At 33.5% G+C, this 26,972-nt stretch overlaps 1 protein-coding gene across 1 annotated transcript in view; it reads right to left on the reverse strand.

The window, feature by feature from the left end:
* Positions 1-26,972, reverse strand: part of LOC129224173 (poly [ADP-ribose] polymerase 1-like) — a 133,164-nt gene that overhangs the window by 87,731 nt on the left and 18,461 nt on the right. The window contains exons 4-5 of the mRNA XM_054858590.1: positions 26,183-26,316; positions 22-93 (exon numbers count right to left, since the gene is read on the reverse strand). Coding sequence (XP_054714565.1) covers positions 22-93; positions 26,183-26,316 — 206 coding nt within the window. The remainder of the gene's footprint in view (positions 1-21; positions 94-26,182; positions 26,317-26,972) is intronic.

The raw sequence follows: 26,972 nt of genomic DNA on the forward strand, positions 1-26,972 counted from the left end.
TGGTCTTTCCATACAACTTACAAACTTGTTCCAGTAATCTTCTCTTTAACATCCTCTTTATCTTCATCAGAAAGATTTTTAAAACCTGGTAACCTAAAAAAAAAGCTATAAAACAATTTCAGATGAAAAAATATCTCAAAAGTTTAGTTCATTATTCAGCTAATTAATTACTAAATGTTTATTTCTACTCACTCTATATGCAAAAACTGTGAAAAATGTTTAGTTCCTGTTTGTAAATTAGATAAACACAGTAATTCAAATATGAACAGAATAATCTAAATCTGTATGTTCCGCAGAAAAACTAGCTACACTAACATTAGTGATGTGCCGGATCGTCAAAAAAGGAGATCCGTGGATCCGGATCACTAGTGTCAAGATCCGCGGATACGGATCTCAATTTGTTTTACCCAATTCAACTATACAAGTGTTTAATTTGTTACGGAAGGTATTGTTGTCAGAATAATAACACTGCTTCTTCAAAAAATGTCATCTACGGCGAAAATATAATCAAGACTATGATTTACTCTTTAAAGAAAGCTCCGTTAAAATTGAGGGAGAGTTGGAAGGAACGGGTCAACGTTGCATTAATGCTTAAATAGAAAGTGAAAAATTATTTCTAGCTTGCTCGGTTGATGTAGGATACAGGAGCAAGAGTGTAAAGCAGCTACTGGACAGGCTAGAAATAATTTTTCTCATTTTATTTCCGCATAAATGCAGCGCTGACCCATTCCACCCAACTTACTCCGACCGACGGAATAACTGAGTCGGGAACGTCTTTACAAACAGTTAATAGAGAATTTAGTCTCACTTTTTTTGAAGAATGCCAAGAAAAACCAAAATGAAGAATAACAGAAACCCCAAATCAAAAACAGAAACTAATATTAAACTAAAAAGTTAAAAAAAAAAGAAAAAAAAACAAGTCCCAGAGGAGTATTGAGATGGATTTCGCGAGTCAGAACACACATTGTTAACGTATATGAACTGACAGCGGATAGAAGTTTTAAATCATCGAGCTTTTTCTCCTTATCCGACTATGAAATAGCTACCGATCACGCATATAAAGGCTTTGAATTGCATTTAAAATTTCCTTAACAAGATCATAGTTTTTACTGTACATAACTTGGAAGTTCCAAACAAATATCAAACGCAGAAAACTTAGTTCTTCAGGGTTCATACTCTATTTGGATGAAAAAATTCCATGATTTTTCCAAGACTTTTTCATGATTTCAATGAAAATTTTCACGACCTCGTTACACAAAGAGAATAGCACTATTTAATCTCAAACTTGGTAATATTTGGAAATGAGCATTAGCAAAACGTCTATATGAATGCCACAGCCTCATTGAAGCACTTACTCGTTGTGGAAAAAATATAAGTGCACACTTAAAAAACTAAACTATTCTTATTTTTCTTCATCATAAAAATTTAAGTAAACTGAAAATGCAGTGAAGCAAATAGAACGTGAAATTTTGCTACTACAGAATATGAAACATAAGAAGTGTTGAAAATAACAGAAAATTCAAAATAAGTTATGTCCAGGCAGTAAAATCACATCGCAAAAAATGGCAAGCGGCAGCAACAGAATCGGATGCAATGAGATTTCAAAATTCAGATTTGATTTTTCGATCGTTCAATTTGCCACTTTTAATAGCTTTTATGTGCTATACTGTTAAATCACTCAAGATTTCTAATGCTCCCTTAGTTACTGTTCCTTTCTCTTTGTCCAGGACATTTTTCCATGACTTGAAATAAATTTCCATGACTTTCAATGAAAATTTATATTTTCCATGACCTTTCCAGGTCTGAAATTCTGTTATTTTTTTCCCATGACTTTCCAGGACTTACATGACCCGTACGAACCCTGGTTCTTTCAATTTGGGGCCAATATTTTTAACGTACGGGTTAATTTTTACTATCATAATTCTGAAAAACGTTAAAAAGTCGGATTTTATTAATATCTCCGGTAATTAAAGTTCTGCGAAAATGAGGCCAAGCTAAGAACACTTTCGATCAAGTCACCTTTTGAACAAAAAAAAACTATCAAAATCGGTTCATCTGTTTAGGAGCTGCGATGCCACAAATAGACACACAGATACACTTTTAAAACTTATTACCCGTTTCTTTTTGCAACGGGTGGTACAATTTGGCTTCTGAAATGATACCTTATAATTTAAAAAGTGAATAAAACCTAATTTAAATGGAATTTAAGAGTCGTTTATTTAAATATTTAAGAATTTTTAGAATAGAAAAGATACGTTTAAGATCCGTCAAGAAAGTAGTGGATACGGATACAGATCTTTACTTTCCCTCGGATATCCAGAACATCACTAACTAACATACGGTAATTAAATAGAATGCAGGAAACCTAATTGTAGCAGAAGTTGATAAAGGAATTTAAGCCAGCAGAAACAATCATGAGCCTAATTTTTTGATTCAAACACATGTTATGAAAAGACTGAAACTTAAAAGAATGCTCATTAAAAAAGTAATTAAAACAAAGTTTTATTAAAACACATATGCTTCTGAATTCTTTTTTATTAGTCAACACTTCAGGAGTTTTCCCTGGGGAGGAGGATGGGAAAAACAGGAACTAAGCAACTGATTGTTTCTTATGACTTAATTGTGTGATATTGCTTATGGCATTATCTTGTTACCAAACTTTCCTTGCATTTGTTTCAATCAATCTGACCCTCCCTACGCCCCCCCCCCCCCCCCCGTTTCCTTTTTATTCGTAGTTTTCGAGCGAATTCTCTTTTTTTCTGATCAAAATAAAGCTCTAACTCTGCTTTGTCTTTCAAAACTTATTCACTTAAGCATCTTCTGAATGACCAAATATCATGGCTATGTTTTCCACATAGTATCGCTATTCTGATAAAAAAAACGATGTTCTCTGAATAACCCTCCTCCTCAGTGTTTATCCTCAGACTGATGCTTCTAAAGCAATAAACTGGCTTCTCCTCAGTTAAGTTTATGCATAAATCCTGCCTTCGCGGACAGTTGAATTTCTTCTTTTTCTTCTGAAATCTCGAAAAAATAGGAGTTTCCTGGAATAAATCGAATTTTTGTAAACAGAGAAACTCTGGGAAAAGCGGCACTTGGCAGCTACGCGCTCATATTACTAATTTTTACCTTCGACATAATAAGCAAGCAGTTATACAAGATAATTAAAAACTAAATTACAGTTATGAAAATAACGACCCTCTATGATAAATGTGGTCACAAAAATAAACTATTCTCACATTATGGTTACAAAAATTACATATTCATTTTGGCAACATTTGAATTAAAAAAAAAAGGAATTAAAATTTCAGCACTTCGGAAGTCCCCGATTTTTGAGTTTGCACTCAGGGGCGGCAAATAGGGGGGACAAGAGGGGGCGGTCGCACCCCCAAATTTTTTAAGCAGAATGATAGAAAATGGGCGAATTCAATTTATGTAAGTCGGAAATCAATGTTCATTAAAAAAAATCTCGCTGGTTCTCAGTAACTATTTGTTGAAACTCGACACATTCCCAGACTAGAAAAAGTGTTTTTCGTTATTTGGATGATGACTTAGAAATTCACGAAATATTTTTCGGCCTTTTCACGGCTAAATATTTCATACTTGTGTGCCCGCTGTAGCGACGGTATGTCCAATATGAGAGGCTCGTGCAAAGTGGTGTGGTTGCATGGTTTTCTCAAGAAAATTCCTTGATATTTTACATTCACTTCTACGCTCATTTTTCAAGTGTATATTTATTTGACGAGTGTTCATCGCTTTCTTTTGCTAGAAACACGTTTCAGCTGCTCAATGCATTATCTGCTTTCATAGAAACTTCTTAAAAATGCATGTGCTTATTGAATAAAAAAAGACAAACTACCCTTTATGGGGCTCTATAGTTATGCAATCTCGAAGTGACACAAGATGGTCTTCATAAAACCATAAAAATCTTTCTCTATAACTTCAAAGCAGTGATTTGACGACTGTGAGAATCATTGCAAAACTATTCTTTCAATGGTGAAAAAGCTCATACCCTTCAGCATGTATGACTTCGTTTGAATTTTTATTCAATTTGTTTCTATTGCGGAAAGTGTTTTAAAAATGCTTTACTCTATCAAAACATCTTCAATTCGCTACATTTAATTTTCGGACTATTCAAGCCACAGTTCAATCTACAATTGATCTGTGCGTTCATACTACAATAGTTCAATCTGCAATTGAAATTGAAAATAGATTTTACATAGATGCATATTTCAATCAATGGTGAAACGTTTTCAAAAAAATTCTTCCTCCGAGCCAATTTAAAAAAGGCACTAAAAAAAGAAAAATCCACATGATGATGTGAAGTCAAACACTGATTTTTTAATATTTTGTATGAAGTAATAGATTGTTTTTCGAATAAAATTAACACAAGATTTGATGATAATTATTTTTCTGCATGGATGACTCTATATTATCTGGATTAGATTTTTTGAAAACGAAAAATAAAATGTTTCAATTATGAGTAAAATTTTTAGCACTATGCAAGAAAAATTACAGGCAATATACCGACAGACCGGTTATCACATCCAGAGACTGCTGTTCCGTCCTTGTTGTGGACTCTTCAGCCTGGAATAGGGAATAACAGAGCTGGTGGTAGATGACATCTCATTGAAGCAGAGAGCGCCGACAAGACTAGATTATTCAATGATGAAAATCGCAATTTTTGAAGTTGCCTGTGTGATTTTGAAGAGCAAGACATAAAAAGTGTTTTCATACATAACTTTGTTACTTCAATTATTTTTTAACTATTCCAATCAGCTCAGCTGGTAGAGAAAAATTTTTGTTAGGTTATAGAAATATTTTCGAAGCAAAATTGGCCAAATGAAAAAAAAAAAAAAAAGAAAAACCTTTTCTATTTAGCTGTACTGGCAAAACAGCACGACACTGGGATTGTAAGGCGATTCCTTGCTCTTCTGAATTCCAAAAAACATGCACTAAAACTTTTCCAAAAGGTATAAAAACTTAAGTATCGAGATGTTTTGTATGATAACTTATTAGAAAATGAATCAAAATTTTAATTGCGTCTAAGCACTAATTTTTATTCATATTAAACCGATTTTATAACCACTTCCTGTTAGCTAATGTGTGTTTGTTACCGCACTGTGGTATACATATACTGCTAAGCGGTCGGAGTTCGCTTCGCTCACTGATCGGCTGGATTACAGTAACGTGGTGGCTTGGCGACTTCGGCCATAAACAACAGAGTTGCGGGATTATTTGTTTGCATTTTAAAAGTACTGTTAATGTAATTTATTATATTTTTTGTTTATTTCGCGAAATATTTTAAATTGCAAGGAATTGTTTTTGGTTTTTAAAGAGTTTAGTTATGTAAGTTGAAGAATGTTTATTTTATATCAGGAGGGGGGAGGAGGGAGTGGTTTTCGCTATTTCAGGGAACTGTTTTTACTTTTATCACTTTTTCAAATAATATCCTTTTGATTGTTTTATTTTTTATCATGTGAGGGACGTTGCAGCGGGATTTGCCGTTTGTTTTAGATGGGTAGTTAGTTTTTTACACTTAATATCTGAGGACGATTTTTATACTTTGAGTATGGCTGAAGGAACAAATCACAAATTTTTTAAAGATCTTTCAAGTATACGAAAAAAAAATAGTTAATAAAACAGCTGCTAAGTGGGCATTAAATAAATCAAATTGTAATAAATATACGCATTCTAACACCAAGCACTTAAAACATTTTTTGTTTCCACTTTTTTCACTCATTTTTGTCAACAAAAAGGTTCAAACACTTAATAGTTTATTGAAATTTTTCAACTTTTCAATTAGCAAAATTTTAACAGAACAACGTCTGTCAGGTCCTCTAGTTAATATATAAAAATCTTCTGTGCGGACGGTTGTCACCATAAGGCTTTTAAACGGCTGGACCGATTTTGATCAATTATTTTGTGTGTAATTAAGTTGTGGCAAGCATGGTTTCGAAGCGGGATGGATTGAATCAGAAACGTTTTTGTTAATTAATTAATTTAATTAAATAATTAATTAATTAAAACATTGGATGATTATATCTCCCAAATGATGAATGTTTATTTTAACCTATTGTTGAGCAAGAACTGAAATAAATATTTAACCCGTTACCAAAGGACAATAAGAAAGCCAGCTCTGCTTTTTGTAATAAAATTTCCTACTGTGATGTCAATTGCAAATAGATAAAACGCAGAGAGAGAGTGGAGCCTTCATTTCTTGACAGCAACGATTTTAGGCCCCGAGATATATTTTAAAGTTAAGTACTGTCAAGTTCACACAAAACGTGTGTTCTGTCGTCGTAATTGAACCATGTGACCGGATCGGTGCTTTAGATTTTCCTAACCAAATGATCAGAAAGTACTGTACCAAGCAACATTTGTTTCTCGGTTCAAATCCATCTTAGTTTTGGCACCAATGTCAAGAATACTTTAAGGATTATCTAACTAATCAGTACATTATTAAAAAAAAAAGATGATGGAATTTGAAGACAAAACAAATTTTATTTTCGACCAGATAAATTACAACAGGGTAGTTCTGTACATAAAAGATCAGTGTAGTGGAAGATCTTTATCTTTGGTGGAAAGAACAAATTAGGCAATATATGAAGTTTTAAAAGTTTTCATTCAAAAGATCGGAAAGTTAATCAGTCGGAGAAGGCTTCGCTCATTGATCGGTTGGATTACAGTAATGTGGTGGCTTGGCGACTTTGCCTATAAACAATAGAGTTGCGTGATCATTTGTTTACATTTTTACTGTTAATGTAATTTATTGTATTTTTTGTTTATTTGGTGAAATATTTCAAATTGTAAAGAATTGTTTTTCATTTTTAAAGAGTGTTTAGTCATTTTAGTTGAAGAATGTTTTTATTTTACATCGGGAGGGGGGGGGGAGGTGAGTGATTTTCGCTTCTTCATAGAACTGTTATTACCTTTATCATTTTTTTAAAACGATATCCTTTTGATTGTTTTATTCTTTCTCATATGGGGGATGTTGCAGCGGGATTTCCCGGTTGTTCTAGATGGGTAGTTACTTTTTTACACTTAATATCAGAGGACTCTTTTTATCATTTGAGTATGGCTGAAGGAACAAGCCATCAAGTACGGGAGAAAAAATTTAATAATGTAATAAATATTTGCATTCTGACACCAAGCAGCTTAAAACAATTTATTTTTACTTATTTTTTTTCAACAAAACGGTTCAAACACTTGATAGTTTATTGAAATGTTTAACTTTTCAATTTACAAAGTTTGAACAAAACAACATCTGTTGGGTCCTCCAGTATATATATATATATATATATATATATATATATATATATATATATATATATATATATATATATATATATATATATATATATATATATATATATATATATATATAAAATTAAGCAAACAGAATTTCAAATATTAAACAAATTATATATAATTAATGATGATAAAAAGGAAAATTGCAAACAGCTATTAAATAGGAAAAGATAAAGTATGAATCCAGAGCTCATCGGCCGTGGAGGATTTATTAATGATAGTCAAAAGACCAAAAATTTAACTATGAACTAAAAGAGAGTGTTTAAGCTCCAGTACATGCAATATAGAGTAACATTGGGCAAAAGCACCACTTGCTAAACTAAAAACAATAAACTAGAGCTCAAACCTAAAACTAAAAGCAGGGGGTTTCGCCTCGACTAATTAGGAAAACAAGTTCCGATAGTTAGCCATCCACGGGACAGTACCTGCCTATAACAAAATTATCTTACTTTGAAATCCATGTAAAATGAGCCAATTCCATTGTTCAACCTGATAAAAATCCTTTCCAGTTGTCAACGTAAAAATAAATTAAAATAAAATCATATCCAGAAGATCAATCCATAGACATACCAGCCGCCTGTTTCCCACGTGTAAAAATTCATCCACCCGGGTGATTCATAAAAAATGGTTTGTCACGGTTGTATCATACATTTACACAGTTCAACAGTTTCAAAAGAAGCGAAATGCTCATCGAAGGCTATACTTAAGTAAATGTTTTCAACTAGATTTTTATGGAAGTTATAATTAAAAAGTAAGTTTTTGAGTACTGAAATTTTTTGATTAAATGCAGAAATGGTATTGCAAATTCTTTTTATTCTGATAGCTTGCGAAACAATGATGCCAATAAAAACCTTTTTACTTAAGCAGGAGGAAAAATCTTGTAAGCTGTTAACTGCGAAATTAAAATTGCGCCTTTTATCATAGATTGTAGTGGAACAATTTGAGTCAATTTGTATTTTGATATCCAGGAAATTAAAGCTATTTTGATTAGAACTAGTCTTTTTGAGCGTTAATGAACTATGATAAATAGTTTTACTAAGTTCAGAAAAATTTGGAAAATTTATACACAAAAGGTCATCGATGTACCTGCAACAAAGAGGTGTAGAGGAAGGATTGTCAATTAAATATTTTCTCTCATAATATAAAAGAAAAAGGTTGGCTAATGTAGAGCTAAAATTAGCTCCCATTGCAATGCCATTAATTTGTAGAAAACATGAATTACCATTTTTGAAAAAATTATTGAAAATACAAAATTTAAAAAGACTAAGAAAAAACAATTCATTAAAATCAAGGGAATCCTTGACCAAATTAAAAAGTTCTGACACAGAGGAAAAAAGTTCAATGAGTGGGATATTGGTGATGAGGTTTTCAAAATCAAAAGTTTCTACGTTATTTATATCAAGCATACTAAGTAAATTGATTACTTCTACACTATTATTAACAATCCAAAACCAATTCTTTTGTAAACTGAAAAAACTCAAAAATTTCCTTCCAAACTACCTTTTTAAAAATACACACTTTGAATTTCTTTGTTATGATCTTCTGATCTACAAAGTTGGTTCTACTCAACAACATCAAACCTAGTTTTCTGCAAAAATCCTTCGACTATTTCAACTTTTCAAAACTACACAGTAAACTTTTGGATTTTTTTCCCATCAAGGATCTACAAATTGTCTTCAGCTATAAATTCAATCCTCCTTTCTCGAAAAAAAAAATTCTAAACTATCAAGAAGTTGCTAAAAACTTTGATAAATATTTGGACTTTGATTGCAATTGTGCTAATTTCTCTAATTCTATCTTCTTCAACTCTGATCTTGGTCATATTCTAACCGGTGATTTAAATTTTTTACAAAACAAAAAACTCATTAAACTTTTTAGTTTGGGTACTAAATATCGGCCTAATTTTCGTATTAATTTCCTGAAAGCTTATAATAAGCTTACATTTGAACTTGAATATTTTTTAAGAAAAATCTCCTATAGTTTTAATGTTTCACTTAATGCATTTCTTGAATATAGACACTACTTTTTAATTGAATTGAAATCACGTTTACGTCATATTGTCAACACAGAATCTTCATACTTCCCTCTCTCTGCTGATGAAAATAATGCCATCAATGAGTTTAAAAAAGCCTTTGTCTTTACAGTTGTTGATAAAGCCAGTTCTAATTACTCTATCTGCTGCAAAAAATTATATGCTAATATTTTGAAAAATGAACTAGAAAAAACCACCACTTATAATTCCTCCAAACTTAATGAATCCTCCATCATCAAAAAATTTGCTGCTGCTTACAAACTTTTGAAATTGCCACGTCCTGATTCTGTTAACTTACCTTACTTATATGCAATTCCAAAATTTCATAAAACACATGTTGGATTTCGTTTTATATGCTCTGCCACCAACACCATCGGAAAAAATCTGAGTGTAAAGCTTGAACAGTTTCTCAAAAAAATTCTAGAACAACTTAAACTTCAACAAAAGAATTGGTTTTGGATTGTTAATAATAGTGTAGAAGTAATCAATTTACTTAATATGCTTGATATAAATAACTTAGAAACTTTTGATTTTGAAAACCTCTTCACCAATATCCCACTCATTGAACTTTTTTCCTTTGTGTCAGAACTTTTTAATTCGGTCAAGGATTCCCTTGATTTCAATGAATTTTTTTTTCTTGGTCTTTTTAAATTTTGTATTTTCAATAATTTTTTCAAAAATGGTAATTCATGTTTTCTACAAATTAATGGCATAGCAATGGGAGCTAATTTTAGCTCTACATTAGCCAACCTTTTTCTTTTATATTATGAGAGAAAAAATTTAATTGACAATCCTTCCTCTACACCTCTTTGTTACAGGTACATCGATGACCTTTTGTGTATAAATTTTCCAACTTTTTCTGAACTTAGCAAAACTATTCATCATAGTTCATTAATGCTCAAAAAGACTAGTTCTAATCAAAATAGCTTTAATTTCCTGGATATCAACATACAAATTGACTCAAATTGTTCCACTACAATCTATGATAAAAGGCGCGAATTTAATTTCGCAGTTAACAGCTTACAAGATTTTTCCTCCTGCTTAAGTAAAAAGGTTTTTATTGGCATCATTGTTTCGCAAGCTATCAGAATAAAAAGAATTTGCAATACCATTTCTGCATTTAATCAAGAAATTTCAGTACTCAAAAACTTACTTTTTAATAATAACTTCCCTAAAAATCTAGTTGAAAACATTTGCTTAAGTATAGCCTTCGATGAGCATTTCGCTTCTTTTGAAACGGTTTAACTGTGTAAATGTATGATACAACCGTGACAAACCATTTTTTATGAATCACCGGGATGGATGAATTTTTACACGTGGGAAACAGGCGACTGGTATGTCTATGGATTGATCTTCTGGATATGATTTTATTTTAATTTATTTTTACGTTATAACTGGAAAGGATTTTTATCAGGTTGAACAATAGAATTGGCTCGTTTTACATGGATTTCAAAGTAAGATAATTTTGTTATAGGCAGGTACTGTCCCGTGGATGGCTAATTATCAGAACTTGTTTTCCTAATTCGTCGAGGCGAAATCCCCTGCTTTTAGTTTTAGGTTTGAGCTCTTGTTTATTGTTTTTAGTTTAGCAAGTGGTGCTTTTGCCAAATGTTACTCTATATTGCATGTACTGGAGCTTAAACACTCTCTTTTAGTTCATAGTTAAATTTTTGGTCTTTTGACTATCATTAATAAATCCTCCACGGCTGATGAGCTCTGGATTCATACTTTATCTTTTCCTATTTAATAGCTGTTTGCAATTTTCCTTTTTATCGTCATTAATTATATATTATTTGTTTAATATTTGAAATTCTCCTATGCCGGGCTGATGAGTGCTAATAAGCACGAAACTGCAGTCCTCGGCTGGAATTGATTGAGCTGGCGGTGTATTTCTGCCTTAGCCCTGGCTATAGCGCGGTAACTTACCGAATATACTGTTAAAGTTGTATTATTGTTTATATATATTTCTTTATTATTGTTTGGCAACACTAAGTATTTTTTGAAGTTTTACAATGGCGATCATCTAGTTGGTTGGAATTAAGTTTCGCTAATAATATCTTCGTCTTTTCATCTTTATGGTTCACAGTTTACTCTGCTACATAGATACATAACCTTAATATGTTACTTAAAGTCATTAGGTTATGTAAAATTTATCAGGTTATGGGTGCCTGCAAGCTCATTGCGTTTTTAAAAGATTAAAAGCGGAGACTAAGTTAAATCCAAAAAGAAAATAGTTCAAAGATGGATTTATCAAGAACTGTTAAGCTGTTATCTGGAGAAGTAGATTTTCCAATGTGGAAATGGAAGATAAGAGATATATTATATTATCACGAAGGGGCATTGGACGTAATTGATGGTAAGTTAAAGAAACCAGAAGAATTGCCTAGTACAGCAGATGCTACAGAAGTCCAGAAGTATGAAACATGCTCATATATGTACGGATAAGTCAACAATTATGCTAAAAGTATGATCGCAAGTACAGTCACAAATTCCGTTTATCAAAAGATTATGGACAAAGAGACAGTTTTTGAAGCTTTGAAAACGTTGTTTGAAGCTCCATCAAAGGATCAACTGTTCAAAATCTGCAATGATTTTTTTAAGTTTGGTTGGATTTCTGGAAATGACATTTCAACTCATGTTGCACAATTAAGTAGTTTGTGGAATGAGTTGAACAGCGGGCTCATAGCTAAAGGGGAAAATAAACTGCCAGAAATGTTGCTCGTATGCAAAATTCTACATATTTTGCCAAGTAACTTTAAGTCATTCAAATCAAGTTGGATGCTTCTTGCAAAAAATGAAGAAAAGCCTTTTGAAGATTTGGCAGCTCAGCTAAGTATGTTTGAGCGAAATTTCGCCGACAACAATGAAAGAAGTGAAAAAGCTGCAGAAGCACTTGTTGTCGCCAAGTCTAAAAATAAAGCGCATGAGAAGAAATTTCAAGCCATGAACAAGTTAAGCAACAAAAATGTTTGTAATTATTGTAATGCCGTTGGACATTGGGTCAAGTCATGTTCCAAATGGATTGCAGATGGTTGACCGCCTAAGCCAAGCTTGAGCTTCCAGAATAAGTTCTGTAATAATCAAGTGAATATTTCATCGCCAAGTACGGCAATGACATCCTATTGTGAAGACAGTTTCCTATCAGAAGGGGAAACAAGCACATCTTGGATAGATAACGGAGCGACAAGGCATGTTACTAACACATTTATTTATTTTAGTAATTTTGAGACACTTCCTTCTTCGGGCACCCATACTATCAAAGCGGCAGGAAAAGAAGTGTTGATGGCTTCAGGGAAAGGAAGCATTCTAGTCAAAGCTTCAGTTGGAAGAAATACAGAAGTAATTGAGTTGAAAGATGTCTGGTATGTTCCTGGGATTAGCAGAAATTTGTTTTCAGTGTTAGCTGCTCAGGATAGAAATCAGAATAGTGAGTTTACTTCTACTCCTACTGAATGCTGGTTGAAGATCAACAATGAAGTGAAGCTGTATGGCACTCGAAGTATATGTGGAACTCTCTACAGAGCTGCTCTAAAGTCAATACTTCCAGATAAAGAAATAGAAGTTCAAATTGCAGATATGTATAGTGGTAAAAATTCCTTACTGCAATTGTATCACAGTAGATGGGGGCATCAAGACAAGCGTCACATTAGGAATATGCTCAAAAATGAATTTAATATCAAAGTGAATATTGATAAAGAGCCATGCGAGCCTTGCATATATGGTAAAGCACATCGTTTAAGGTTCGGCACTAAACCAAAAGCTACAAGAGTTGGAGAACTTGTGTTGACTGACGCCTGTGGACCATTCAAAGAGTCACACAGAAAGTATAAATATTTTGTTGTGTTCAAAGATCATTATTCTAAGTACCGGTATGTTTTCTTTTTGAAACATAAGGCGGATGTCGTGTTTTCTCTAAGATTGTTCATAGCTCATGCAGAAAATTTGGGACATTCAATTAGAGAAATCCTTAGTGACAATGGTGGCGAGTTCGACAACGAAGAAATTAGAGAATTTCTTCAGATGAAAGGAATTATTCAGAGACTCACAGCACCATACACACCAGAACAAAATGGAACGAGCGAAAGAGAAAGCAGAACAATCGTAGAAATGGCCAAGACGCTAAAGTACCCCAAAACAGAAATCGAATTTCCAGCATTCTTATGGGCAGAGCTTGTTAATATAGCTGCATATATTTTAAACAGAACTGGAATTTCATTCGTGGAAAACGCTAGTCCATATGAATTATGGTTTGGAAAAAGGCCAAGGATAAAACACATGCGTATAATTGGCTCACTTGGTTATGCTCATGTGCCGGTACAGAAAAGAAAGAAAATGGATCGGAAAGCTGTTAAAGGTTTTCTCATTGGTTATAATGGGGATGACGATTTAGAGTTTGGATAGAAGAAGAAAGAAAAGTAATCCTGTCAAGAGATGTGATTTTTCATGAGAAAACGAAAGAGTGTGAAAATTTTTTTGCAGTTTTACAGGAAAATTCAGATTCAATAAATCATCCACCAGATCAAGAAACATGTGAGGAGGAGGAAGAAGAATTAAGAGAGGAAAGTATTAATATGTCCAATACTGAAGCTGAAAGTACAGATGAAGAGAATGAACTTAAGTCTTCACATGGTATGAATCTAAGAGATCGTTCTCAGATAAAGAAATCAAAGTGATTTGAAGAATACATCATGGAAATTGAATCCTTCGGCTATGATGAAAAATATCCAGAGACATATCGAGGAGCTATAGAAAGTTATGAAGTAAACAACAGGAACTTTTCTCCTAAAAACTCTGGAGAAACTGATTGATAGGCACATCAGGGATTGTGTTTTGAAAACCAACCCTCTTTCTAAGTGCCAGCATGCTTATCAGCCTGGAAGGTCCATTGAAACTGCACTTTATGAGCTGACAACAGCTCTGGATAATGAAGTAAATGGACAAGAAGTAGCTCTCGCTGCTTTCCTTGACATTAAGGGAGCTTTTGATAAGGTCCCTACTGAGACTATTAACGATTCTCTCGCACACAAGGGAATTGATCCCATGATATGTACCTGGATTAATAGTCTGCTAAAAACCCGTATGGCAAAAGCTTGCATGCTGGCAGAACTATGATGGTGGGTAACTGCCGTGGCTGCCCACAAGGGGGCGTTCTCTCTCCTTTGCTTTGGTGTCTGGTGGTTGATGAACTTCTGGAAAGAATTAATCGCAGAGGTCTGCACTGCATTGGCTATGTGGACGACATAACCCTTGTTATTAGGGGTAGGTTCCATGAAACTGTTACAAATCTCATGGGGTCTGCCCTTAAGGAAATTGAAAAGTGGTGTTTGGAGGCAGGTCTTACTGTCAATCCGAATAAGACTTATTTGGTTCCTTTCACTCGTAAACGTCTCAAAGACTTGAAGATAATTAAGTTCTTTGGTTCGCCTCTTGCCTACTCTAGTGAGGTCAAGTACCTGGGTGTGATCTTTGACAAAACTTTGACATGGAATTCTCACCTTAAGCAAATTACCCATAAAGCCAAGAGAATCTTTTGGTCTTGTAGACGAGCAATTGGTGTTAATTGAGGTTTTTCTCCAAAAATCGCTCACTGGGTTTATACTAAAGTAATTGTACCTACGGTTACGTATGGGGCAATTGCCTGGTGGGGTAAAACCTGTACCATTACGGATGAGGGTTGCCTCGCCAAAGTACAAAGGATGGCTACTATTACTATCACTAGTGCCATGAGAACTACTCCTTCCCATAGCCTTGAGCTCCTTCTTAGCCTTCTTCCATTGCATAAGCAAGTGGAAATGGAGGCGATTCTGTGTGCATACCACCTCAAGATCATGGGTCTGTGGAAGTTCCCTCGTTACCTGTCTCTGTATGATAAACTGTGTGCAAAGACTAGTAAGCATCCTTACTTTATGATGCCCTCTGACTGGATGTTAAAACAATTCAGCTTTAATGCCAATTATAACATTGTGTTTCCGTCCAGAGAGCAATGGAAGGATGTACAGAATATCACTGGCAATGCACACGAAATCTGGTTTACAGATGGTTCCAAGACTGCGTCTGGAACAGGTTCTGGTGCATACTGCAGCAGCAATAACACTAATCTGTGCTTCTCTATAGGGAAGCTTGCTACTGTCTACCAGGCAGAAACTTTAGCCATAGTGTGTAAACAACTGCCTAGATCGAGGCCTAAGCGGGAAGGTTATCAGAATATTCTCTGATAGCCAAGCTGTGTTGAAAGCTCTCAATCGTAACTGTTTTACTACCAAAACAGTTTGGGAGTGCCATAATGCACTGGTAAGACTAGCTGGTAGTAATAGGGTCTCCCTCTACTGGGTTCCTAGTCACCGTGACTCTGTAGGTAACGAATTGCAGATCAGTTAGCTAAACAGGGCTCCAATGTACCGTTTATGGGACCCGAGCCTGTCCTCTGCCTGCCCTACAATGCAGTAAGGACTACTGCAAAGAACCTTCTTATGGAAGAATCATATGGCCTGCGGCTTCAGTCCGAGTCTCAAAGACAAGCCAAGACTCTGAACCAGCAGCCTCCCTGGTTCAGGTCTAAGGAACTGCTTAACTTAAGCAGGAATGAGATCAAGAAGTCTGTTGGGTTACTAACTGGACACTGCTCTTAATAGGCACCTTAATCTGATGGGTGTTACCGACAACCTTTCGTGTAGAGGATATCATATGGCTGATGAAAGCTCAATTCATGTGCTATAAGAATGTGACTTCTACTTTGCACTAAGATTTGAGCACTTGGGATACTGGGAACTGCCTAGAATTTCGGTTAGGCAACTGCTAAAATTTATTTCTGTTACTGGGCTCCTTTAGTAGTCTAAGCGGGGATAGTACAATAGACCTGTGGTCTCAGTGCTCTCGCTGTTTTCAAGCGCCCCCCTTTTCACTTCATACTTCAAACAACAGGAAAAAGGCCATGGACAGAGAAATGACTTGTCTGAAAGATAATCAGACATGGAAGTTATGCAAACTACCTAAAGGAGTCAAGCCAATACCATGCAAGTGGGTTTACAGAATAAAAAGAAATCCAGATGGTAGTACTGATAAATACAAAGCAAGGCTAGTAATAAAAGGCTATGCTCAACGAAAAGGAATTCATTTTCAAGAGACCTTTAGTCCAGTTGCGAGAACAAGCACCATAAGAACTTTACTTAGTATCGCAACAAATGAAAATATGAGTTTAGTACAATTTGATGTCTCAACAGCTTTTTTGTATGGCAAGTTAGAAGAAGATATTTTCATGTGTCAACCTGAAAGCTATGAAGATGGTACTGACAGAGTATGCCACTTAAAGAAAAGTCTTTATGGTCTGAAACAAGCACCAAGGTGCTGGAACCAGTGTTTTGGAGAATATTTGTGTAAAATTGGTTTTGTAAGAAGTGAAGCAGATCCATGCTTGTTTATTAGAAAAAGCAATAGGGAATTACTTATGTTAGTTCTGTATGTTGATGATGGTTTAGTTGCGTCAACAAGTAAAGAACACTTAGAAATTTTTCTTGGAGATCTGAAGAAAGAGTTTAAAATTACAGCAAAACCTGCTGAATACTACTTAGGATTTGAGATTCATCGTCAAGAAAATGATTCTATTAAGTTATCTCAAACAGCCTACACGAAGAAAGTTCTTGAAAGATTTGGCATGAGTGATTGTAATCCTGTGTCTACACCCATTATCAAAGATAGTATTCAATCAGGGAAAGTAGAGAGTACTGAGACAACATTTCCCTATAGACAAGCTGTAGGAGCACTAATGCATATCATGACAGGAATTCGACCAGACATAGTTTATGCAGTAGGAGTAGCTTCCAGAGCTTTAGAAAGCCCAAGTAAAGAAGACTGGCATAGAGTCAAAAGAATATTCAGAAACTTGAAAGGAACTTCAGACAAAGGATTGGTTTACAAATCAGGATACAAGAAAGGCATTCTAGAAAGCGATAGTGATGCTGACCATGGAGGAGATGCCCCAACAGGGCGTTCAACAACACACCTGTTGCTTGTATTTACACTGGTGGAGCAATTTCATGGTGCAGTCAAAGACAGTCTACTGTAGCAATTTCCACTACAGAAGCGGAGATAGTTGCAGCTAGTGAAGCAGCCAGAGAATTAATTTGGCTTAAGAGATTGTTCAAGGCAATAACAAATTTAAAGCAGGTACCATAACTTAAAGTGGATAACGAGGCAGCAGTCAAATTATCTCGGAATCAAGGAGAATTCCATAAGCAAACAAGGCACATTCGGATTTGACATTTCTTTGTTAGAGAAATGGTAACGAGTGAAGAAATTACTGTATTAAGAACAGCAAAATAACATTCGGGAACACTAAACAATAATAAGGGAAAGTATTATTGTTTATATATATTTCTTTATTATTGTTTGGCAAAACTAAGTATTTTTTGAAGTTTTACAATGGCGATCATCTAGTTAGTCGGAATAAAGTTTCGCTAATAATATCTTCGTCTTTTCAACTTTATAGTTCACAGTTTACTCTGCTACGTAGATACATAACCTTAATATGTTACTTAAAGTTATTAGGTTATGTAAAATTTATCATATACCTGCCTTTGCCTTCAAAATTCGAGTTGAACCGAATCATTGTTTCGGTCACTCGTCTGGTCAGTGCTAATTCTGTATTAGCTACCAGTTTGTTTAGCACTCTTGGCTTCCTTAAGAGGTTTTCCACCTCCAGCTCAGTCACTCCTATGCCGGGATGATGAGTGCTAATAAGCACAAAACTGCAGTCTTCGGCTGGAATTGACTGAGCTGGCGGTGTATTTCATGTAAACACATTCTTCAACTAAAATGACTAAAAACTCTTTAAAAACCATAAACAATTCTTTGCAATTAGAAATATTTCGCCAAATAAACAAAAAATACAAGAAATTACATTAACAGTAGCTTTAAAATGTAAACAAATGATCATGAAACTCTATTTTTTATAGCCAAATTTGCCAAGCCACCCCGTTCTGTAATCCAGCCGATCAGTGAGCAAATCCAACCCAGACAGATTAGCTGTCTGATCTATTGAACGAAAACTTTTAAAACTTCATATATTGCCTAATTTGTTCTTTCCACCAAAGATAAAGATCTTCCACTGCACTGATCTTTTGTGTTCAGAACTACTCTGTTGTAATTTATCTGGACGAAAATAAAATTTGTTTCGTCTTTAAATTCAATCATCTTTTCTTTTAATAATGTACTGATTAAGATAAATAAGATAAATAAATACCTTTGTGCTGAACAGTAAAGTAAGACAAAACAACGTAGAAGAAGCACAAATTTGTAAATTACAGCAGACACGTGTTTCGGCGTTACAGGGAACGCCTTTTTGAATGCAAAAAATAATGAGCTTATGGATGAAAAGACATCCGACAAAAGCCAAGAGCAGATAAGCATGCAGCTTAAAAGATAAAAACAGCGGATTAGCCAAACACCAATGACAAAGTTATAAACCAGTCAGGAACCAATAGGAATGCAAGCAAAGGCCAAGAGCTTTCTCTTAGGTTCGAACCCAGAAAAAAGAATTCAATTGGACAAAGATTAAGCCGAAGCTTTAACAAAAAGAAAAGAAATTGTCAGTAACCGTGAACCGCAAGAAAGGAAAAGCTGAATGGAAAACCATGAAATAAAATAAACAGAAAAAAAAATATTCGAAAAAAAGAAAAATAAAGATAAATAGAAGAAAATTGGGGGGGGGGGGTAACAATCAAGACAAAAAGGTAAAAATAAACAAAGGAAGATCGATAAAAATGAATGGGAAAAAAGGGGGGGGGGAATGGGGAAAGGACAGTATTAAAGATATGGGAGCCAAATGTTAGAAAAATATGGAACTGCACTAAGATCGTTAACTAAGTTAGAACTGTTCTTTTGTTTATTTCTTTGAAATGTAATTTACCACGTTCTGTCAAATTTGACAAAGTAATCTTACGGTCGAAATTGGCTTTACTCAGAGCTTCGATCCAGGAAACTAGGAAACATTTATCGTTTATTGAACGTGAACTTTATGATTTGCATCTTTCGGTTTCTAATTCCATTCCCAACTTTAACATTATTGACAGAAATTCTTGGTCTAGAACCCTTCGTTCCTCTGATAAACATCAAATTGTTTTGAAAAAGAAATTAGCTATGCTTTGTAGATCTTCTCATGTCGTTCCTCTTGATAATTTACCTGTTGTTAATAAGAATGTTGTTGTTAATCTTTCTAGCGTTCCATTAAGTAATTCTCAAATTGAGGCTCTAAAATGTAATGATAATTTTGCTGTGAGTGTTAATCCTTCTTTTTCAAAGCTTATTGCTCCTGTTGAGAAAGCTTTTAAATTTAGTGCTTTAACTTCCTCTCAAAAAGATTCGATTCGGCATCTTATAGCTTCTAATATTGACTTTAACTCGAAAATTTCTAAACCTGTATTTGCTAACACTGTAAGCCGTTCTGTTAAAGACTTAGTTTCGAATTCTGATCTGGTTGTTACCAAAGCTGACAAGGGTAGCCAAATTGTTGTTCTTGACAAATCATCTTATGTTGATAAAACTAATGATTTGATTTCTTCTGGTCCATATGTTGAAATTTCTAAAGATCCTAGTGATAAAGAGTTATAAACTATTTCACCTGCTGTCAAGTTTGTTAAGTCTATTCCTTCAAATGTTAAACGCTCTGTTGTTCCATCTATTGCTAATTGTGTTAGTTTTTATGCATTACCTAAGGTGCATAAAGCTGGTATTCCTTTCAGGCCGATTGTTTCCAATATTGGTACGGCTTCGTACAAACTTGCAAAATATTTAGTCTCTGTTTTCTCCTCTGAGGAGTGACAATTTATTTATTATTAAAAATTCTGCTGAGTTTGTTAAAAAAAATTCATAGTTTTGTTCCAAATAATTCTTTTTGGCTTCTTTTCATGTTAACTCTTTATTTACGAACGTTCCCGTCGAGGGTTCATTGTTATGCCTTCGTAGAAGACTTTCTGAATTTCATTTCACCAATACGGAAATTGAGGATTTAATTTTCCTTACCCGTACTTGTCTTAAGCAATGTTCTTTTGTTTTTAATGGGAAATTTCATATTATGTTAGATGGTCTGGCTATGGGAAACCCACTTAGCCCCATTCTTAGTGATATTTACATGCATTATTTTGAGGTTAAGCTGTTCCAAAAACTGCAGTTTCAATTTTATGTTCGGTATGTTGATGATTGTTTTGTTCTAATGCACCAGAATCAGTTTGAGGGTGATGAGGTTTTATCTATTTTAAACTCCATTGATCCTCATATTCAGTTTTCTTGTGAGAAAGAACGGAATAATTGCATTTCATTTCTTGATGTACTTGTTTCTCGTACTGAAATTGGTTTTGAAACTACTGTTTATCGCAAACCTTTTGCTGTTTCTTTACCTCCTCATAGACTATCGTCTCATCCTCCAAATTAAAAATATTCTGCTTTCAATTCTTTTGTTTATCGCGCAATTAATATTGTATTCTTCGTCGGAACTTCTCAAAGTGGAACTTAATTATCTTAAAGCTGTGGCAATTGATAGAGACTATCCGCCAACTTTGATTGATTCCATTTATAAAAAACTTTCAAATAAATCCCAAACTAATGTTCTTAACCGAACCTTCATCAGAAAGAATTTGGTTGTTTTGCCATTCTTTAGATCTGTAAGCTATCAGGTTGCTAAGATTCTAAAACGTTTCCGATTCCAGGTGGTGTTCTCCCCTATTAATAAACTTTCATTCTCTTCTCTTAAAGATCCTATTCACCCTCTTAATTGTTGTGGAATTTATAGAATTAATTGTAGTTGTAAACTTGCCTATATTGGACAGACTCGACGTGCTTTAAAAATTCGCTTGAAAGAGCATCAAAATTATGTGAAAAAACAACAATTAAATAAGTCTAGTATTGCTCAACACTGTTGGGATTCGAATCACTCTTTTGATTTTAACTCTTATCAGATTATCCAAAAATGCCCCAATTCATCAGATCTTGACTTTTGGGAATCCTTTCATATTTTGAGGAATAGTTCTAACTTAGTTAACGATCTTAGTGCAGTTCCATATTTTTCTAACATTTGGCTCCCATATCTTTAATACTGTCCTTTCCCCATCCCCCCCCCTTTTTTCCCATTCATTTTTATCGATCTTCCTTTGTTTATTTTTACCTTTTTGTATTGATTGACACCCCCCCCCCCCCAATTTTCTTCTATTTATCTTTATTTTTCTTTTTTTCGAATATATATATTTTTTTTTTCTGTTTATTTTATTTCATGGTTTTCCATTCAGCTTTTCCTTTCTTGCGGTTCACGGTTACTGACAATTTCTTTTCTTTTTGTTAAAGCTTCGGCTTAATCTTTGTCCAATTGAATTCTTTCTTTCTGGGTTCGAACCTAAGAGAAAGCTCTTGGCCTTTGCTTGCATTCCTATTGGTTCCTGACTGGTTTATAACTTTGTCATTGGTGTTTGGTTAATCCGCTGTTTTTATCTTTTAAGCTGCATGCTTATCTGCTCTTGGCTTTTGTCGGATGTCTTTTCATCCATAAGCTCATTATTTTTTGCATTGAAAAAGGCGTTCCCTGTAACGCCGAAACACGTGTCTGCTGTAATTTACAAATTTGTGCTTCTTCTACGTTGTTTTGTCTTACTTTAATGTACTGATTAGTTTGATAATCCTTAAATTATTCTTGACATTGGTGCCAAAACTCAGATGGATTTGAGCAGAGAAACAAATGTTGCTAGGTAAGGTACTTTCTGATCATTTGGTAAGGAAAACTTAAAGCACCGACCCGGTCAGATGGTTCAACTACTTCGACAAAACACATGTTTTGTGTGAACCTACCAGTACTTTACTTTAAAATATATCACATAATTTTAACATAAAATTTCAAATATGGGGGTGAAAAATTGTTTGCACATTATTATATCGTTGGAAATGGTAGAATTTTCCACGTTCAGCGCAGTTTGTTTCAATGCTCTAACTTAACTACGGAGGGGGTTATTTGCGTTTTTATAAATCAAATTTTTTTCGGCTTAGTTGAAATTTAGGCACCACTTTCTTCATTAAACCTATAAATAAAAAGTGGAGAAATTATCCCGGTTTTCTTTTTGACACCATTGGAAAAAGCTGATATTTTTTACTTCAGATCTATCGCGAGCTATGGTCGAAAATTTAAGCTTCTGTCTAAGGAAAAAGAGTTATAAGCCTTTTTAAATCAATTTCAAAAAATCTCATGTCCATTCAAATTGTTAACCATTTTCTTTCTCATCTTCATTTTGTAACTTGTTTTATTTTGTGTTTCCATGGTGACGCTTTTTAAATCCATCTTTCTCGATTTAATTTCTTAAAAGTATTTTAATATCTGTCATTATTGTTTGGAAGGGAAATTTTGCATGATTTTTTTTTATTTATTTATTTAAGCCTGATAATTGAATATATGTCACCTGACACAATTTTTATTTTCAAGGTGGATCAGGCCAAGCAGCTAGTAATATATAATTGCATCAGAATGTGCGAGATCTACTTCTTTATTGTTTTGTTTTAATTCAATTATTTGTAAATTAAAAAACAAGTTAGGCTATTTTTCGTTTCCAAGCCTATTGCAAAGTTTCGACTGTACTAACCCATACGTAGAGAAAATGCTCTCTATTGAAGCAGCGATGCCTTCGCTGTTAAACAGATGGTTCAATGCCTGGTTTAAGTAATCGATTTCTCCATTCTTCTTACAAGAGAAAGAGAGGCTTTTCCACCAATCAAGTGGGGAAATCTTACTCAGAACATCTTTACTCAAAGAAATTCGTAAAAAGGATCCGACTTTCCTAGAAATTTCATCAGAACAGGTATGATTTCTGGAGAGTATTTCTCATTAGCAAATTAAAAGATTCTTTTCTCTCTGCATCTCTCAAATGTTCTCCACAAAAGTGAGGTTGTTTATAATTAATATTTGCTTTTTTATTGGGTTTTTCTATTAAAAAATACTCTGAACTTTATACGTATTAAAATCATTCTTTTCAGGGTGGCGACAGGAACTGTGAAAAAAAGTTCCCTGACTTTTCCCTGATTAAGTTCACCAAATTTCCCTGATTTACGTTACCAATGATAATAGTTTTCTTTCTTTGCTCTACTTGAAATCCATTGTATGTTTGTATTAAATGCAGTATTTTAAACGTTTTAAGTTGTGTAAAGTTGTTGAACTAAAGATATATTTTAAAAAGATGCTACTTTTTTAATAAAATGGTTTTAAAAAAAATAAAAAAAACAAGACAATTTTTTTTGGAAGGAAAGAAAAACCAACAAAACAGTATATTAAATTTTTATACATGGAAAAATTATAAAAATTTAAAAAAAAAAAAAAAAAAAAAAACTTTATTTCCAGAAACCACTTAGCATAAGAAATTTAAGAAACTATTAAAATTACTCTTAAAAACATATGTGTATTTATGATAGAACTAAAAAGTAATTGAAATTATTTTGAACTAAGTTTTCAAACAGTATAATAATTGTTGCAAGAATAACAATAGTGAAAGAATAGAAGTAATGTAGTTATTCTTATCTAACTAATTGTCATATTTATGCAAAACAGATGAAACCATTTGACATCCATTCATAAGGAGCTTTTCTCTAATCAAAAATATAGGTTTTAATGATAATTTTAACAATAAAAAAATAAAAATATTTACTTAAGTTCACAAGTTAACTCTATTTCAAATGATTTCAGTATGTAACGAAAAAAAATCTTAGATTGCTTTTGTAACAAACAACTTTGAATGCAAGAAAAAAAAGCAATTAGTTAATATCAAAATATATAAAAGAATACAACTTGGTTATAAAATTAAAAAATTACTTAAGTCTGAAGAAAAGAAAACCCTTATAATCTGCGGTGACAACAAATAGTATAACGGCAAAAAACAAAGTTTTTTTAATTGAAAGTTCTATTTTAACAATTAAATTAAAAACCCAAAGAAGTAATAAAATTTAAGCTTTTATAGTATTAATTTAAAAACCAAAGGTTTCTTCTTGAAATTGTGATTACAGTACGCTAATTACTTTGAGACAGTGGAATAAAGGCAACGGAGCTAAGGCCTTAATGAAGGCTTCCTCTTTGCCTGTATGGTTGTTTATTTTACGTAGCATTGAAAGCGTAAAAGGAAATTTCAAGCTAGGTAAAATAAACAACCTAACAGACACAGAAGCAATCTTAATAAGTTCATCCTGCGGTTAATAAGTAAGATTCAATACTTTGACGTTGAGGAAAAAAGATGCACAAATATGGGGCAGTGTATAATCGCACCTCATTAATTTTACTTTTTTCGAACAGATAATTGGCGGAAAATGCGTAGGGGATTAGAGTATTTAATTTTGTAAAGCAAAAAAAAAACATTTTTTTTCCTTCATAAAATCAATTTTCCCTGATTTTTTGTTATTTTTTCAAAATTCCCTGATATTTCCCTGATTTCTCCTTGATTAAAAAAGTTCCCTGACTTTTCCCTGATCTCCCTGATTTCCCTGATCTGTCGCCACCCTGCTTTTGAACTTAAAAATATATTTTTTTTTAAATCATGATTTAAATCAATGATTTTTTTTAAAAAAAATCCACTGATTTAAATCAATGATTTAAATTGGGTTGATTTAAATCGCTCAACCCTGCTGTAGTCAGACAATGAGAAGCTCAGGATCCGCTTGTTTCTTTTGCTTTTCAAAATTGAAACATGCAGAAAATTATTGGTGCGGCATTGTAAAAATAAGAATCAATACACAATTAGAGAAGTGCTACACTAAAGAAAGAAAAAATAGGGGAAAAAACGAAGAAGTAGGAAAATAAGGAAAGAGCTCTAAAAGGTAGAAGCTCTTTGGGGTCTGGAAGTACATACTCGAATAAAAACTGCTTAAGCTTCTGGAATGATATTCATCCAATGGAACAAGCGCATCTTGTTGGATTCTATCTGAATGAAGCAAGTGAAACACGGCAACCCTGGCTTTAGACATGGCGCGGTTCTGCATTGGCGCGTTCTTAGTGCAAAAACTGGCGAGGTACAATTTTTTTGTTCTGCAAACCACAAAAATACTGGAAAATTTTGCTCGTAATCATAACAAGGAAAAAAAGCATGAAAATCTGTAAAACTACTGGGAAATCTGGAAGAGTTGGCAGGTATGATCAACTTATTAAGCACATAGATTTATGAATAAAAATGCATTTTTAAGTCATTATTTCAATTACTTCTTAGTTAAGTCAGGTCAGACGATAAATCGGAGATTTAAATCTGAATATCGTTACTGTGGTAATAAATATATATTGATACATTACGGTATATCCAGTATATCGCCCAGCCCTAATATATATATATACACACACACATTTATCAGTGCTCTCCCCCTCCCCTGAAATTATTGGCTAGCTATGTCACTGACGTCGATCAGCGATTTACATCTGTCTTGCTAACTGAGATAAAGGAGTATCCAAAATAAAAATTAGGAGGGATTTTTCCTTGGCTAGTGACTGAATTACCCCTCCAACAAACATTTCAAATTTTTCTAAGTGGCGTAGCTACTGAAAGAAAAATACAAACTAATGGCTAATAGATTTTTAAGACTTCTGATTGTAATCGTTTCAAAAGAAATATGTATTTTATTCTACTTTGGTATAAGTTCAAAGAACTTTGAAAAAAAAAAAAAAAAAAAAATCAGAACAGTAAGTAGCATATCCTTTGAGAAGACATGGGGTACCTTTCAAGCATCCAATGTTTTTCACACCATACACTGTATCCTCAATATACAATAACAGAAAGAAAAAAAAATCTTTCTTTAACAGTGAAACACTTAGATAAGATAAGCTAAAGATTAATAATAACTTACCTGTCTCCAGATTCAACAAATCCAAGCTCTTGTCTTACTTTTACGAAGCAATCTAAATGCCTCCACTGAGGGATAGGTCCAAAACGACGTGCTTCGCTGCTCTCTGTATCCAATTTGGAAACTCTTATCTCACCCTAGAAGCATCAAAATAATGTAAGTAATAAGATCAATACAATATCATCAAGATGGAAATATTAATCTATCTAGGAAAAGGAAGCACTACTGTAATTGATTTAAAATAATCCTAAGTGACTGTTTGTCAGAAGAAGCAATAGTGGTCTTCTTTAAATATGAAAAAGGAATGGCGACAGGTGAATAACAAAAATTACGGCTAACTCGCCTATTGTCTTAACTAAATGCTAAAATCAATACCACCACTGAAAATAAGGTAGAAAAATTCCATACATACCAGAATTAATCACATCAAGCTTTTATTGCAAAATTTAGTTGATTAACAGAGATAGGGTATTGACAGCTAATAAAAACTTACCAAAATTTAACTTAAGAACACCCAACTAAACTTGACTGCTCATTTTTACAAAAAGAACAAGTTAAGAATTTTTTAAATTCGGACACAACTCAATGGGTTAGTATAATTGTTACCAGATGTGAGAATCATTAATTCTACTTTGGCAGGGGAGTAACCATAAAACCAAAAGACTTTTTTTTCGGAATAGTACAAACAAAAAAGTTAATAATTTTTATTTTACAACATTGCCAAATAGTTGGTCAAAGGTGTAAACTTTTTTTTTTTACAAACATACTTGGATTCCCGACTTTTTTTTGAACT

This window comes from Uloborus diversus, chromosome 6, assembly GCF_026930045.1.
Source record: "Uloborus diversus isolate 005 chromosome 6, Udiv.v.3.1, whole genome shotgun sequence".
NCBI classification, from domain to species: Eukaryota; Metazoa; Arthropoda; class Arachnida; order Araneae; family Uloboridae; genus Uloborus; species Uloborus diversus.